General features: G+C 38.5%; 1 protein-coding gene across 7 annotated transcripts in view; it reads right to left on the bottom strand.

Moving 5' to 3' along the window:
* Positions 1 to 14,257, bottom strand: part of rtel1 (regulator of telomere elongation helicase 1) — a 91,437-nt gene that overhangs the window by 62,263 nt on the left and 14,917 nt on the right. For all 7 annotated transcript variants that reach the window (XM_062979096.1, XM_008119602.3, XM_008119601.3 and 4 more), the window contains exons 8-14: positions 13,197 to 13,281; positions 12,256 to 12,321; positions 8,502 to 8,655; positions 6,783 to 6,821; positions 4,586 to 4,664; positions 3,357 to 3,454; positions 2,196 to 2,251 (exon numbers count right to left, since the gene is read on the bottom strand). In XM_062979096.1, the coding sequence (XP_062835166.1) occupies positions 2,196 to 2,251; positions 3,357 to 3,454; positions 4,586 to 4,664; positions 6,783 to 6,821; positions 8,502 to 8,655; positions 12,256 to 12,321; positions 13,197 to 13,281 (577 nt within the window). The remainder of the gene's footprint in view (positions 1 to 2,195; positions 2,252 to 3,356; positions 3,455 to 4,585; positions 4,665 to 6,782; positions 6,822 to 8,501; positions 8,656 to 12,255; positions 12,322 to 13,196; positions 13,282 to 14,257) is intronic.

Raw genomic sequence — 14,257 nt, forward strand, 5'->3', positions numbered from 1 at the left:
CTTGCAATAAATGCTAATAAGGCATACAGCTTGAATATCCCTTATCCAAAATGCTTGGAAGCAAAAGTATTTTATAATTTATTTTGTTTGGATTTTGGAACACTTGTAATTACAGTGGAAATAGGACCTAAGTCTACATACTTAAATTATTTATGTTCCATATACCTCTTAAAAGGATAACCTGAAGGCAATTCTATACAATATTTTAAAATATTTTTAGATCTAACAATGTTTATGCACACCGAGCAATCAGAAAGCAAAGGTGTCACTCCCTCAGCCACCCACGTAGACAATTTTAGATTTTGGCATATTTCAGATGAGGGATGCTCAACCTGTATCCAACCTTTGAATGCCTTCAGTACAACAAAACAAGACATGATAACAAAGAATTAGGAGTGGGGATGCTCAGCTGATGATGAAATAAATATGGTCACAGAAATAATGGAGTAAACTAAAAGGTACCAAAAAAAGTCTTGGTGAGAGGGATTAGGTACACCTTGAACAACCACCACCTTTTCAATCTACAGTTCTCTATAAAGGAGTGGCAATGGATACACAGCACTATGTCACGGAATTTCTATTCAGTAGGGCTATCAATCAATGGCAAATGTAGAACAGAAAATTACTCAATTATACTGGATATCTATATAAAATATTCGTAACAGTTCTTTAAAACATATAATTTATTTTTAAATGGAGCACAAATGTTTGCAGCAGGCCCTATCTTAGTTGGATTCTCTCTTAAAACAGTGCTGGTTATCCATTTATTTTAAGTACATTCTTTAATTTAAAAAAACCCCTAGTCAATTAATTGTTTGGAACATTCAAAAGATTTCCCATTGATTAAATGCTATGGCCCTTCTATCCAGATTTTAAAACGTAACTTATTGCAGATTGGACATTTACTTCCACCTGGTGGTATTTGAAAGAACTACACAATAGGATATCAAATAGACAGTTAAAATGTATTATTATTATTATTATTATTATTATTATTATTATTATTATTATACATTTCATTTTTGTTTTGAGACATTGACGTGGAAGCCAACCTCAACAGGTGTGGCAGAAGATGCTATGGGTTTTTCTTGCGTTTGGGAACACGTCCAAGATTCATTTCTAACGCTTTGCATGAAACTGTTCATTTGCATAAATTGGCATTTTCTGTTATAAAGAAAACATGGAAGCTGGTAAGCTGAGTCCACAAATTAGCCTAAACAGAGTCGGCTTTATGTAGTGGTTTGATTATTCTGGAGATTAGGATTCAGATTTCTGTTTGACCATGGAAACCCGCTGAGTGACCCTGAGCAAGGGCACACTCTCTCAGCCCCAGAGGAATGCAAAGATAACCCTTCTCTAAATAAATCATTCTGCGAAATGATATTTTCATCTTAGGGTTGCTATACATGTGCAATTATGTGGAGGAATGCAAGAAAAACATCACTAAATTATAAACACTGCCCTTGTTCTCTCCAAAATGTATTTTAATGCATTGCCATATGCATGTTTCCATATACCCTGTTTCCCCGAAAATAAGACATCCCCAAAAAATAAGACCTAGTAGAGGTTTTGCTGAATTGCTAAATACAAGGCCTCCCCCGAAAGTAAGACCTAGCAAAGCTTTTGTTTGGAAGCATGCCCGGCGCCTGCCAAACAAAACACCATAGCATGCAGGATTGGTAAATGTACATACCAGTTGTATATGGAAATAACAAGAAATTCTTGACAGCAGTCATAGGTTGTCTGGTTTAGTTATGTTGGTTTGTGATGACAACTACTGTACAGTATAGAATAAATGTTCATTTTTTGTTCAACAATAAATGTGAATTCTTCTTCATGGAAAAATAAGACATCCCCTGAAAATAAGACCTAGAGCATTTTTGGGAGTAAAAAATAATATAAGACACTGTCTTATTTTCGGGGAAACACGGTACTCACCCTAACCAAAGTAGATTCTTGTGAACTCAAGTCTACTCCATTTCCACACCTGAACATCAGAGTGCAATAATGTTTTTGTATTTAACCATCCTAGTTTCTGACAACCATCTTGTCCTACATTTGTGTAATATGCCTCATGATGGTACTTCCAGGATCCCATGAAGGATTCTTTATTTCACAACACTTCAGTTCAATTCTCTCTCAAGAGCATTGTGCAGTCTTTATAAACTATAAATGAGGAGGCAGCAGATGTTTACCTGGATTATATCAGTAAATTTATGCAACCCAGCAGTGTTGGTGAATATTCCAGTACCTAGAGAAAGGGGGGGGGGGGGAGGGAGTTTATTAGAACATTTTAACATTGATTAGGCATGAAAAAGTAAGATACATTTTCATATTCACTGTATTGTCCCCATAGTGCGACCCAGAGCATATCAATTTCTGGGCAGGTGTCCATGGGGAATAGCCACAGATGGCCTTCTGGCCTGGTTCAGGTAAATGTTACATGCAAGACCATTGCCTTCCAGAGAAAACAGCCTCTGTTTCTAGTCAAATGTGGTGGAACATGGGAAATAGTCTTCTTGGTGGCTGCTCCAAAGCTCTCAAACTCCCTCCCGGGAGAGGCTAGGCTGGCATCTTCCAACTATCTTTTTACTGGCCCTTTGAAATTTGGTTTTTAGGGATAACACAGTTTGCATAATGTTCTGGATTTTTATTGTAGTTCTTTTAACTATTTTAACTGGTTTCACGTTATATGATGCTTTAATTGCTTAACAGCAGTTAAAACAAATGTAGTTAAAATTAACAGCATATAAAACTGCTTTGAATTCTAGAGATAGGACCTCCACTTTCACATGGTTAGGAGTTTAAGAATCCCACAAATGTAGATAACTCACAGAACACCTCTTTAGGGTTTCCTAGGTCCTCCAGCATAACTCTCTGGTCACCTTCCACTGGACATTGGCCACAGAATCACACCAGAGGATCTGCAAATGCCTAGAGAAGTGTTCCATAGGCATTTTTCAAGGACTTATGAATGAAATCTGTGAGTAATCAAAACTGCAAATGTTAAACCTGCAAATATAGTGCTAACAACTGCAATAAAACGTTGATGAAGGACGCAGATACCATCTGAGCCACAGAAAATTACATCCCATTCATTAAGCATCCCAAATACAACCACAATCCTTTAGCCAGAAGTGTCAAGTGTGGTGTCAAGTGTGTTGGCACAACAAAAAGCAAGAGATGCTGAGAATAGCACTCCAACATCTGGAAGACCACAACTGCTCAATCTTACGAGGTGGTCAACTATTTCCAGCACAACTGTACATGTTAACAGTGTATTCACTCAATGCAAAACTCTTCTTCCCAAATTCTCCCACACCTGTAATTTTTCTAAGGATACTGTACACACTTACGGCCTGCTAAATATTGTTGAATCTGTTCCAGGGATTCAAGAATAGAACTGTATGTTTGGAATGTGATCTGGGCTTTTGCAAATAGATCAAATATATAGCTGTAAGAATAAAAAGAAATTCAGAGTTAAGAATCATTGCAGAATACCTCCAGAAGCTCATTGTCTCCTTCTCTCTGTGGGAAGGAGACTGAGTCAGCAACCTAGTACCATTAACTTTCCATGTACCATTAGCATCTTGTCTTTGGTTTAAAAAAAGAAAAAAAACCTATAAACATAACATAACTCTGAAATAGTAAAATGCTCTATCCTGGTCCACAGGAGTTAGTTCTTTTACTGTTGAAAAAGTGAAAGGCACCAGCTTGACAAAAGTCAAGGGATCCATTTTATTTTATTGCATTATTATCCAACCCCTTCCTTCCCAGTGGTGTACACATTCCATATGCATTCTCATTTTATATTCCAAAAAACTCTTCGAGATAGACAGGTTGCCTGATTTATAGCATTTATATTACAGCTTCCCTCCATGGAGTTGAAGGTACTATATGCATCCCTTATTCACAACATCCTCACAAAACCTGGGAGGAAAGGCTAAGGTAAGATATAGAGAAGAGCAGAATATCTACCAATCTACTCGCTTCATGGTTAAATAGAGATCTAAGTTTGGTTCCCATCAATCCTAGTCTAAGTACTGTAATACAAGGCTCCTTGTAATGACAGACGCAAGTTATTCAGTGCACTTTTATGATAAACAAGCATCTCTTCATCCCTGCAAATTTGAATCTCTTTCTTGCTGAATGGAGAAATCTTTTGACCACTCAAAATCTCCAGTGGCCAAAAGTGAGAAGATGGAGAACTGACATGGTTATCCTTAAATATTTTATGTAGAAAACATGGCAAGCTTCTTTTCTGCTGAGAACATGAAGCTATGGATTTCAATTACAAGATATTCCACCTTAACATTAGGAAGAACAACAGTGGGATGTAGACTACCTCAAAGGATGAGGAACACACCTTCTTTTGGAGAGATTTAAACAGAGTGCTTTAGTTGTGTATTCCTGTTGGACTAGATGGCCTCTGTGGCCTTTTCCAACTCTGTTTTAGAAAAATTTCATTGTTTGCATATATGAGCTACACCCAAATCTCAGGAACACCAAGACATCGACCCCATGTTTAACACAGACGTTGCTGCAGAGGAAAAACAACACTGCCATTGCTATTTTTGAAGCATACCTTCCATCCTTAGTAATTCCACTTCCATCTGGTGCTAACTCTACAGCATCAATAGCATCTTCCAGCAGAAGAAGAATCTCTTTAGAGAAAAGAAATGAAATGAGGGGGATGTGTCGAGTAGTGTGGCTAGAGCTGTTACTGAGGGACATATCTATTTATGTCCTGTTAATGGACTTCCAATACGCAAGTGACTGGTTACAACATGAAGAGAATGCTGAACAACGCAGACCTTTGGCTTTATCCAACTTAACTATTCTTATGCATATGTGGAAACTACTTTGGTGTTGTTCCATTTCTATTCTGCAGGCTCAGCTACAACCAAGGCCTCTTCTCAATGTGTTCCTAGCAACACAGGGCTTCTTTTAAAATGCTAGGTCTCCGAAGTCTGGAAAAAGACTAAAGAAGCGACTATGTTCACATAGCAGCCCATATGAAGGCTTCCTTGTTAAAATGCTGGGCACCTCACCACTACCACCACCACCCCAAAATAAAGATAAAACTGTGCGACAAAATAAAATGTTATACACCAGCACAATCTTGGGAGTGGTCACAATACTAATACCCACCGAGAATTGAAAAAGGCAGTCATTTCTGAATGCCTAACAGGCTTGTCAGGATTTGAAATATCTTAGCTAATCCATAGTTTTAAGAAGCAGGGATGTGGGGAGATAATATCTTGCTGTTTTTGGTGAAGAGGATGCTAATTCATTTTCTTTTTTAAAATGAATATAGGGTACAGGTTTTAGACACAAGCCACACTAAGTCCAACCTCCATATGCCCATAATGTGTCACAGGGCAACCTTCTTCAGGTTTGTTCCAATATGTTTTTATTTATGTGCAACAGTTTCTTAATAAGAACACTATATGCAAATTAGAACCAAAGTCAACCAGTGGTTTACCATCTGCCAGGATTATAAAAATGATATGCAAATTACATTTACAGGCAATTAAAACATGCAAATGAACAGCAGCTCTCCAGCTCAAGATACATAAACATGAAGTATCCTCAGCAGTCAACAAGTTATAAATTTGCTAATACTTCTCATGTGCCATGTCGGTTTCAAGCAAAAAAAGGCTAGACACCCTTTCTTACAAAACTGTTGAGCATTCACCACCTGGATCCCACCCCACCTCCTAAAAATGAACAAATAAAGCAACCTGGACTTGAAGCTAAAAAACTCAAGCTTTTTGCCACCAACTGCCCATTTTTAATACCTCTGAGGTGGCAGCCATGGAACTCCTACTCATTCATCTCTCATATCCTCAACCTCTCTCCAGCCTCACATCTGACACACAATGCAAGTAACAAATGAAAAAGACATGAGACTGATGAGAAACTAATGATCTTTGATACAAATGAAGGGAAGCACCACAGTCATCGCCTCAAAATCAGAAGTGGGTAGATGGAAACAAATAGTTTCAGTTTCCCTCTATTTTATATATCTGAGTCGCTCTCCAGCCTCGCATGTCAGACACAACTCAAGTAGCAAAGAAAAAGACATGAGCTGGAGAGATATATAAGCATGTCCTCAAAGGGTAAAGAAATGACATACTTGCAGGCTGAGAGCAAGGTATCTCATTACACACCCCAACTCCTTGAAACATTTTTCTTGGTGTCTTGGTTTTTAGGCCTCCTCCTGGGATTATTTGCAGTACCAATTCAGAAAATTGCATTGGATAGACCATGACAGCTCTAGTTTCTTAGGTATGGCTATCATGGATTTCTATAGGTGAATAGATAGCAACTCGTATATAGCGTAGGTTCTATATCTCAAAAATTAGAGGAAAACTGGTACCATTTTGGGTATCAATGGGTCGAATATATCCATAAATCCAAAATCTGAAATATAAAATACTTCTGGTCCCAAGAATTTTGGGACCAGAAGTATCTTCATTTGCCACCTTGGGCCCTATTTAGGGAGAAAGGCAGCATAAAAGTGCAATAAATAAATAAATTTGGTCTTTTGGGATATTGTTTAAAAAATTTCATTTTTCAGTTACTGTACATGTTGACAGACATTTATTTTACTACAGCAAGACAGCAAAATCACAGGAGTTGGTAAATAAAGGACAACATTTAGAACTTTTTGATTAACAAAGTCAAGTAATCTTTTACATATTCTTCTTGGTCAAAATGAAAATTACCAATATCAAAAGTAATTCTGGAGAACATCTCTACAAAAAAAGAGTACTCACTCTTTATCTTTGCTATGTCTTCAACTTCCATGTTTAGTTCTGTACAAGAAAGAAAGTCCATTTTATTCAGGCTAATCGCAAGACAGGTTCAATGAATGTTTCTGCTTTAGTCAGGTTCCAACTCAAATACTGTGTCCAGTTTTGGTCACTAGAAATACAGAAGGACATTGACAAGCTGGACAAGTTCAGATGAGGGTGAACATGATGATGAAAGGTCTGGAGAACAACTTAAGATGAGGGTGAACAAGATGATGAAAGGTCTGGACAACAATTTAAGGAACTGAGAATATTTTGCTTGGAAAAGAGAAAACTGAGTGCTGATACATATCTGAAGAGATTTCATGTAGGTAAAGGTAAAGATTTCCCCCTGACATTAAATCTAGTTGTGTCTGTCTCTGGGGGTTGGTGCTCATTTCCATTTCTAAGCCGAAGAGCCGGCATTGTCCGTAGACACCTCCAAGGTCATGTGGCCGAAAATGAGAATCAATGGATTCAAATGACAAGAAGAGAGGTTCCACCTCAACATTCAGAAGAAGGTCTTTAGAGTGAGAACTGTCTTACAGTAAAAGACAGTTCAACCTTATTCTCTTTCTTCAAAGGTCTTTGAACAAAGGAGGAGGCCATGAATTTTCTGGGAGTACTTCATTTAATGTATTCCTGCATGGCAGAGGGTTAGTTAAGATGGCCCCTGTATCTGATTTCCTAATTGGTTATGTTTCTTTTGCATTGTCTTGTGTTTGTATGTATGAGCAGAAAGGTTGAAAACAAAGAGGACTAAAACAAATCAAAAACAGATGGAAAGTACTGTATTTCATAGCATAATAGTCGCCACAACGTATAAGATGCACCTCCATTTTGGGGGTGGCAAAATTAGTGTCTTCCTTTTTCCTTGCATAGTATTTTTTTAATTGTGCCAGAAGCGACTTGAGAAAATACTGCAAGTTGCTTCTGGTGTGAGAGAATTGGACGTCTACAGATACTTTGCCCAGGGGAAGCCCAGATGTGTTACCATCCTGCTGAGAGACTTCTCTCATTTAACCCATTGCGCCACCACGGCTTTCCTTGAATAATAATCACACCCTTTGGGACTATGGGGCTTCTCTTGCAGCCAAAGGAAGCCCTGTAGCTGCATTCTTTCACCATGTAATAGTGCCACTGCATAACAGCTGCACCACCCTTTTTCAATCAGAAAGGGGGGGGGGGAGTACAACTATTTGTGGTGAAATACAGTATGATTATTCTTTTTCCATTTCCCTCTGATGGCTCTTTTTCATCCTCTGCTTGATCAAACATCCAATCCAAATTTTTAAAGCCCAAATCCCCCCAAAAATCTAGCATTAATTATGAAAATGAAGCTGTTCCATCCATTTGATTTTAAGCCACAGGGTTTATGCTGTGCTTGCCTTGTTCAAGGTACATGCCATTTTGCCTCTGTAAGACTTCAGGAATACACTTTAAAACTCCCCTGCAAATGCCTCACTGAGTTTAACACAAACTGCCCACATCCAATTCCGTGCTCTGGTACAATTTCCTTTCCCTCCATTGAGGCTTACATAGAAGATGTGCCAAAAGGATTCTGTTCAGTATCCAATTTATCAATTGCCTAGCAACCGAACTCAGCTTTCTGAAGACTGAATGCAGTACCGCAGCATAATTCCAAACATATGCAGGCAAGGAACTGTTCATTCCAGACTTTATTGATTGATTAAAATAATCTACCTGAGCTGACACGCTCCATATTGAATTCAGAGTTGAATTCATTTTGCTGAACTTTTTTGGCTTGCTCTTCTAGCACAATACTGATGGCATCCATTGCTGAAGCCAAGTCGTAAGGAGTCAGATCAAATGACGCCAACTCTTCACACTGCTTTTCCTAATAGTGTAGACACAAATAAATGTTAGCATTTTAGAATATCATCAGTCTCAACTATACACACATTACACAATAGTAGAGGAAACATAAATGAAAAAGAAAGGAAGGAACTGGGTTGCTGTAAGTTTTCCGGGCTGTATGGTCATGTTCCAGAAGCGTTCTTTCCTGACGTTTCGCCTGCATCTATGGCAAGCATCCTAAGAGGTTGTGAGGAAGGAACTCCTTTAAACAGTTCTTTGATTTCAGACCTATTTCAAATTACAGTTGTTCCTCCACATTTGAAATGTTGATTATACAGATTTCAATATTTTGATTTGATTAAAACGCTCCCACTAGGAATTACTAAGTCCTCCAATGCAACTCTATGGTCTATTTCAGTGGTTCTCAACCTGTGAGTCCCAGATGTTATGGCCTTCAACTCCCATAAATCCTAACAGATGGTAAACTGGCTGGGATTTCTGGGAGTTGTAGGCCAAAACACCTGGGGACCCATAGGTTGAGAACCACTGGTCTATTTCCTCCAGCCATGCTAAAGGACCTAACAATTACTAGTGCGAACATAACTCTAGGAATCTCTTAAGTACTCTTACAGGTTCTCCAACGCGATTCTATGGTAAGCTTCCAGCAATTCCTAGAGATTCTCCAGGTTAAAAAAAATAGTTTTTCAGTGTCATGGGATTTCTGTGCACATAAACCCAGCAAGTGCAGAGGCCTACTGTCTACTATTCACTGCTATTAGCAGTCAAAACAAACACTTAAGAGAAAGACATACCTTTGCATAGTATAACTTGCTGGGAAGAGTTTTCTCCAATACTTTGTTATATTGCATTAGGAAAGCCCTTAATTGCATTATGAGCATCTCTTTTCCCAAGCTCAGTTAAAGCAAAATAAAAAATGAAAATGCATATTCAGTATATTCTTACAAATTTATCCTAATGTTCTCTCAAGCTCCTTCCAGTTTGAACCTAATCTGAGACCTATCCACAAGGAAGACATCAATCAGGACCTCTCCCTAGTTGCAGGAAGCTCTTTTGACTGAGTGGAAGGGAACCAAACATTCCAGATTAAAGTTTAATATCTGATGTACCAGCACAGGAAAGATGAGATGACCTTTTGATTCAGTCGAGGAGCTGCCACTATTATCTTTGTACAATAAAATGGATAGATTGTAGTTATGCTCCCAGCAATATAGCTGTATGGAGATAGACTAATAAATAACAAGAAGAGGACGTGTGTGTGTGTAGTTGACTCGTGGCAAGCCCATGAATTTCAGAGGAGTTACTTAGGCAAAGAGGTGGTTTTGCCAGTTCCTTCTTCAAAAATACAGTCTACAATGTCTTGTATTCATTTGTGGTCTCCCATCCAAGTACTAACCAGAGTTGACTCTGTTTAATGTCCATGATCAGACAGGCTCTAGTATCTCCTGAGAGAAAACACACTATCTATATAAAATGTGTAACTCTAGAACAAGGCACACACAAAGAAGTGACTCTGGTTTACAAGGAAAGCACTCATGAATTTATATTCAACAATGTGTTCCACAGATATCCCAGTAAGAAATGTCTAGTGGGTACCACAGGGAGTTCTTGTAGTGGGTCCAGCACTATTCAACATCTTTATTAATGACCTGTATGATGGAATAGAGCAAGGGTCCCCAAACTTTTTAAACAGGGGGCCGGTTCACGATCCTTCGGACCGTTGGAGGGCCGGACTATAGTTGGCCACCAAGCTATTATTATTATTATTATTATTATTATTATTATTATTATTATTATTATTATTATTATTCCAGCATATCTATCTTGTTTGCTGTGTCATACAATAAAATAACAACAATAAAAAAGAGTGTTGGAAGAGACCCTTTGGGCCATAGAGTCCAATCCCCTTCTGCCTTTGTGCACCGAAAGCACAAGCAAAGCACCCCTGACAGATGGCCACCCAGCCTCAATTATTATTATTATTATTATTATTAATAATAATAATAAAGAGGGTTGGAAGAGACCCCTTGGGCCATTAAGTCCAACCCCCTTTTGCCTTTGTACACCAAAAGCACAAGCAAAGCACCCCTGACAGATGGCCACCCAGCCTCAATGTTAATAATAATAATAATAATAATAATAATAATAATAATAATAATAATAATAATAATAAAGAGGGTTGGAAGAGACCCTTTGGGCCATTGAGTCCAATCCCCTTCTGCCTTTGTGCATCAAAAGCACTAGCAAAGCACCCCTGACAGATGGCTACCCAGCCTCAATGATAATAATAATAATAATAATAATAATAATAATAATAATAATAATGTGATTTTGTGATATGAAATCCAGCATATCTATCTTGTTTGCTGTGTCATAAAATATAATAATAATAATAATAATAATAATAATAATAATAATAATAATAATAATAATGGTTGTAAGAGAAGAAGGGACCCCTTGGGTCATTTAGTCTAATCCCTTCTGCCCTTGTGCCATGGGGGCCGGATAAATGGCTTCGATGGGCCGCATCCGGCCCCCGGGCCTTAGTTCGGGGACCCCTGGAATAGAGGGTATGTTGATCAAATTTGCAGATGCCACCATACTGGGAGGAATATGAGGGTTGAATGAAAAGTAATGCCTCCACCTACGTTACTTCGGTTTGGTTGGGAATATTTTAATAAATCAAACGATGAAATAATCCTTAGAATGTGCTTTTTAACTTTCACTATTCACATTCCACATAATCACCAGACAATTGAATACACTTCTGGCAACGATGAACAAGTTTTCTGAAGCCATCACGGAAGAAGTAGACACTCTGTTTCCGCAATCAGCATCTCTCAGTAACCATCGTGCATAGATCTTCCGATAGCCAAGCAAAGCAATAATGTGACCCACACGTTCTTGTGAAATGCCAATTATGCTTGAAATTGCTCTGAGTGATACGACGATCGTCCTGAATCAATCTGTCAACCTTTTACTTGTGAAACTCAGTGGTTGCTGTCACAGGACATCCAACTCTTTGTCAAGTCATATGTTCCCACTTCAGCATCTTTAAACTTACTCGCCCAAAGACACACAGTACTCACATCAACACAATCACCATAAACATCTTGCATTCTCTGATGAATCTTTTTTGGGGTGACACCTTCTGCTGTCAAGAATTCAATGACTGCACGTTGCTTAAGTCACACTGAACAACCATCTGCGCAGGGTTCCATACTGCGCACTTTAACAACACAACTGTTCAATGCTAACGCTTCCTGCCAAATGGAACTGTAGAGGAGAGTCTACTGAACAAGCCATTACCTGCCACATACCAGTACTGCCACATGTTGAGGAGTTACGAAGGTGAGGCATTACTTTTCATTCAACCCTCGTAGCTAATACCCCACAGGACAGGATACAAATCCCAAATGACCTTAACAGACTAGAAGCTGCAAATATCTGCAGCCTAACAAGGCTTGCCTTCAACATCAACACCAGGAATCCTATTGAAGGTCAAATATCTTGCTTGAATGATACGTTTTGGACGAACACATATTCACAGATGACTAGAATCTGAGTGCAGAAGAGGGCATAAAATGCTTTCTGAGTAAAAGTCGTGGCAAGCTTTACTTACTACATTGTGAGCTTCATCAAGTATTACTACCGTCCCCTTCAAGTCTAAGTTGTGAGCTCTTCGACTCTATTTTTAAGAAAAAATTAGAATTAATATGGACAGAGCGCCTCATTCCTCAATATTGCAAATTATCCTGAAGGTTCTGTTGTAAGACCACAGTCTGTCATATTAGTATAGATACAGAATAAGTCCCTGTTTTCCATCCCTATTTTCACCCAAATTCTTCCAATGTAGATCTTACAAATCTGAGTCTGATAAGAGTTATATTGTACATTAACTTTCATCAAATAGAATGGTGGAAGGCATTTTTGGGTGGGCAAAGGGCAGCGGCTGGGGCAGTTGGTCTCTGAAGCGATGCCAAGGCTTCAACTTATCCATGGGTCCCATCAAAATCCATCATTTGGGCCCAAAAATGTGCTCTCGATGTATACATGTGGTTCTTATAACACAGGGAAGAACTTTAACAGATGAAAACTCTATGATTAAATAAGCTGCAGCTGACAGAATTCTACCTTGCACGAGTTGCTCAACGGAGCTCAACACTCCTGAGAATATTCAGTTATTTGGACGGATGAAAGACAGTGGGAAATGCTGTGAGATGACTTTCAGTATAAGTTAGTGTACAAAACAGCATTTTCCTGACTTGACAGGTGAATGCACTTGAAAAACACCAGCTTCCCAGCAGAATACAAATGAAGGGGAACAATACATTACAATACAAAGCATTTTCCTTTCACAGCAAAATAAATGCTACAGGGAAATAAGTGTCAGTGACTCCTCTAGATTTAAATATCATATACATTTATATTTTCTCCTTTCATATGACAAATGTGCAAATTTGCATTGTATGGTTTAATAAGTTCCTTTTTCCTATTCTCCAATAAAAATCATAACAAATATCAGGCAAAATGAGTGTGAATTTTAGCGAATACACCACATACCTTTGAATCCAGCAAATAGTTGTAAGGCATAAAAATTATATCTGCTTGTTGCTTCAGAGTCCGAGAAAGGTAATAGGGGCAAACCCTGAAAAAAAGGACAGGACAAAATATATACAATGCACAAAAGACTAACATGTTCTCTAGTCATTTATTATGACTCTCAATGGCTTTTCGACAATAATAGGCCAATTTGGCCCATTGGCTCTGCTGACATGCATTCATCTTCATAATAGAAAAGAATGCTTTACTATTATCAATGCAGTGAAAAGGAGAGGGGGAAATGATATAAAGACTTCATATTTTTGCATACATCAAGGTCTTGATCAAGAAAGAAATCACATGAACCTTTCAAAATGAAAGTGCCCATTACATAGCAATTTTTCAATCAGTTTTATTTCCTATTAAACAAATATATGTCTGTGTAATATTTAATTAACCAGGTGTGTCATGGTTCTTATGTTTTACTAATAAAGATGGATTGTTCTTAATTTAGGAGTTATCAGAAATGAGAATTTGATCTATTCTCTCAACTAATCATGATGGATACCTTTCAATTTGGATTACTGTTATGCGTTCCACATGGGGCTGCCTATGAACAGTGCTTGGAAACTTCAGCTGTTCCAAAGAGCTGCAGCCAGGTTGCTCACTGAGACTGGCTACTGGAAACAGACAACCATCTGTTGCAGCAGTTTCACTGGCTGCCAGTCTGTTTCCGGGCACAATTCAAAGTGCTGGTTATGACCTAGACAGTTCAGGTCTAGGCTATTTGGCCACCCGCATCCCCTTGTATGAACCTGCCTGGGTCCTTAATCTTCAGGAGAGGCCCTTCTCTTGATCCCATCTCCATCTCAAGCCTGGGTGGTATGAATGAGAAAGAGGGCCTTTTTGGTGGCTACTCTACAACTCTGGAACTCCCTGGAAGCCAGAACGACCCCCTCCCTGCTGTCCTTCCAGTGGCAGGCCAAAACCTTTTTATTCAGACAGGCTTTTAAAGATTAAGGTGTTTAAGATCTAGTCAGGAGGTGCAATGACTTTTAATTGTTTTGATGGATTTTAAAAGT

Source organism: Anolis carolinensis, chromosome 4 (assembly GCF_035594765.1).
Source record: "Anolis carolinensis isolate JA03-04 chromosome 4, rAnoCar3.1.pri, whole genome shotgun sequence".
Lineage (NCBI taxonomy): Eukaryota > Metazoa > Chordata > Lepidosauria > Squamata > Dactyloidae > Anolis > Anolis carolinensis.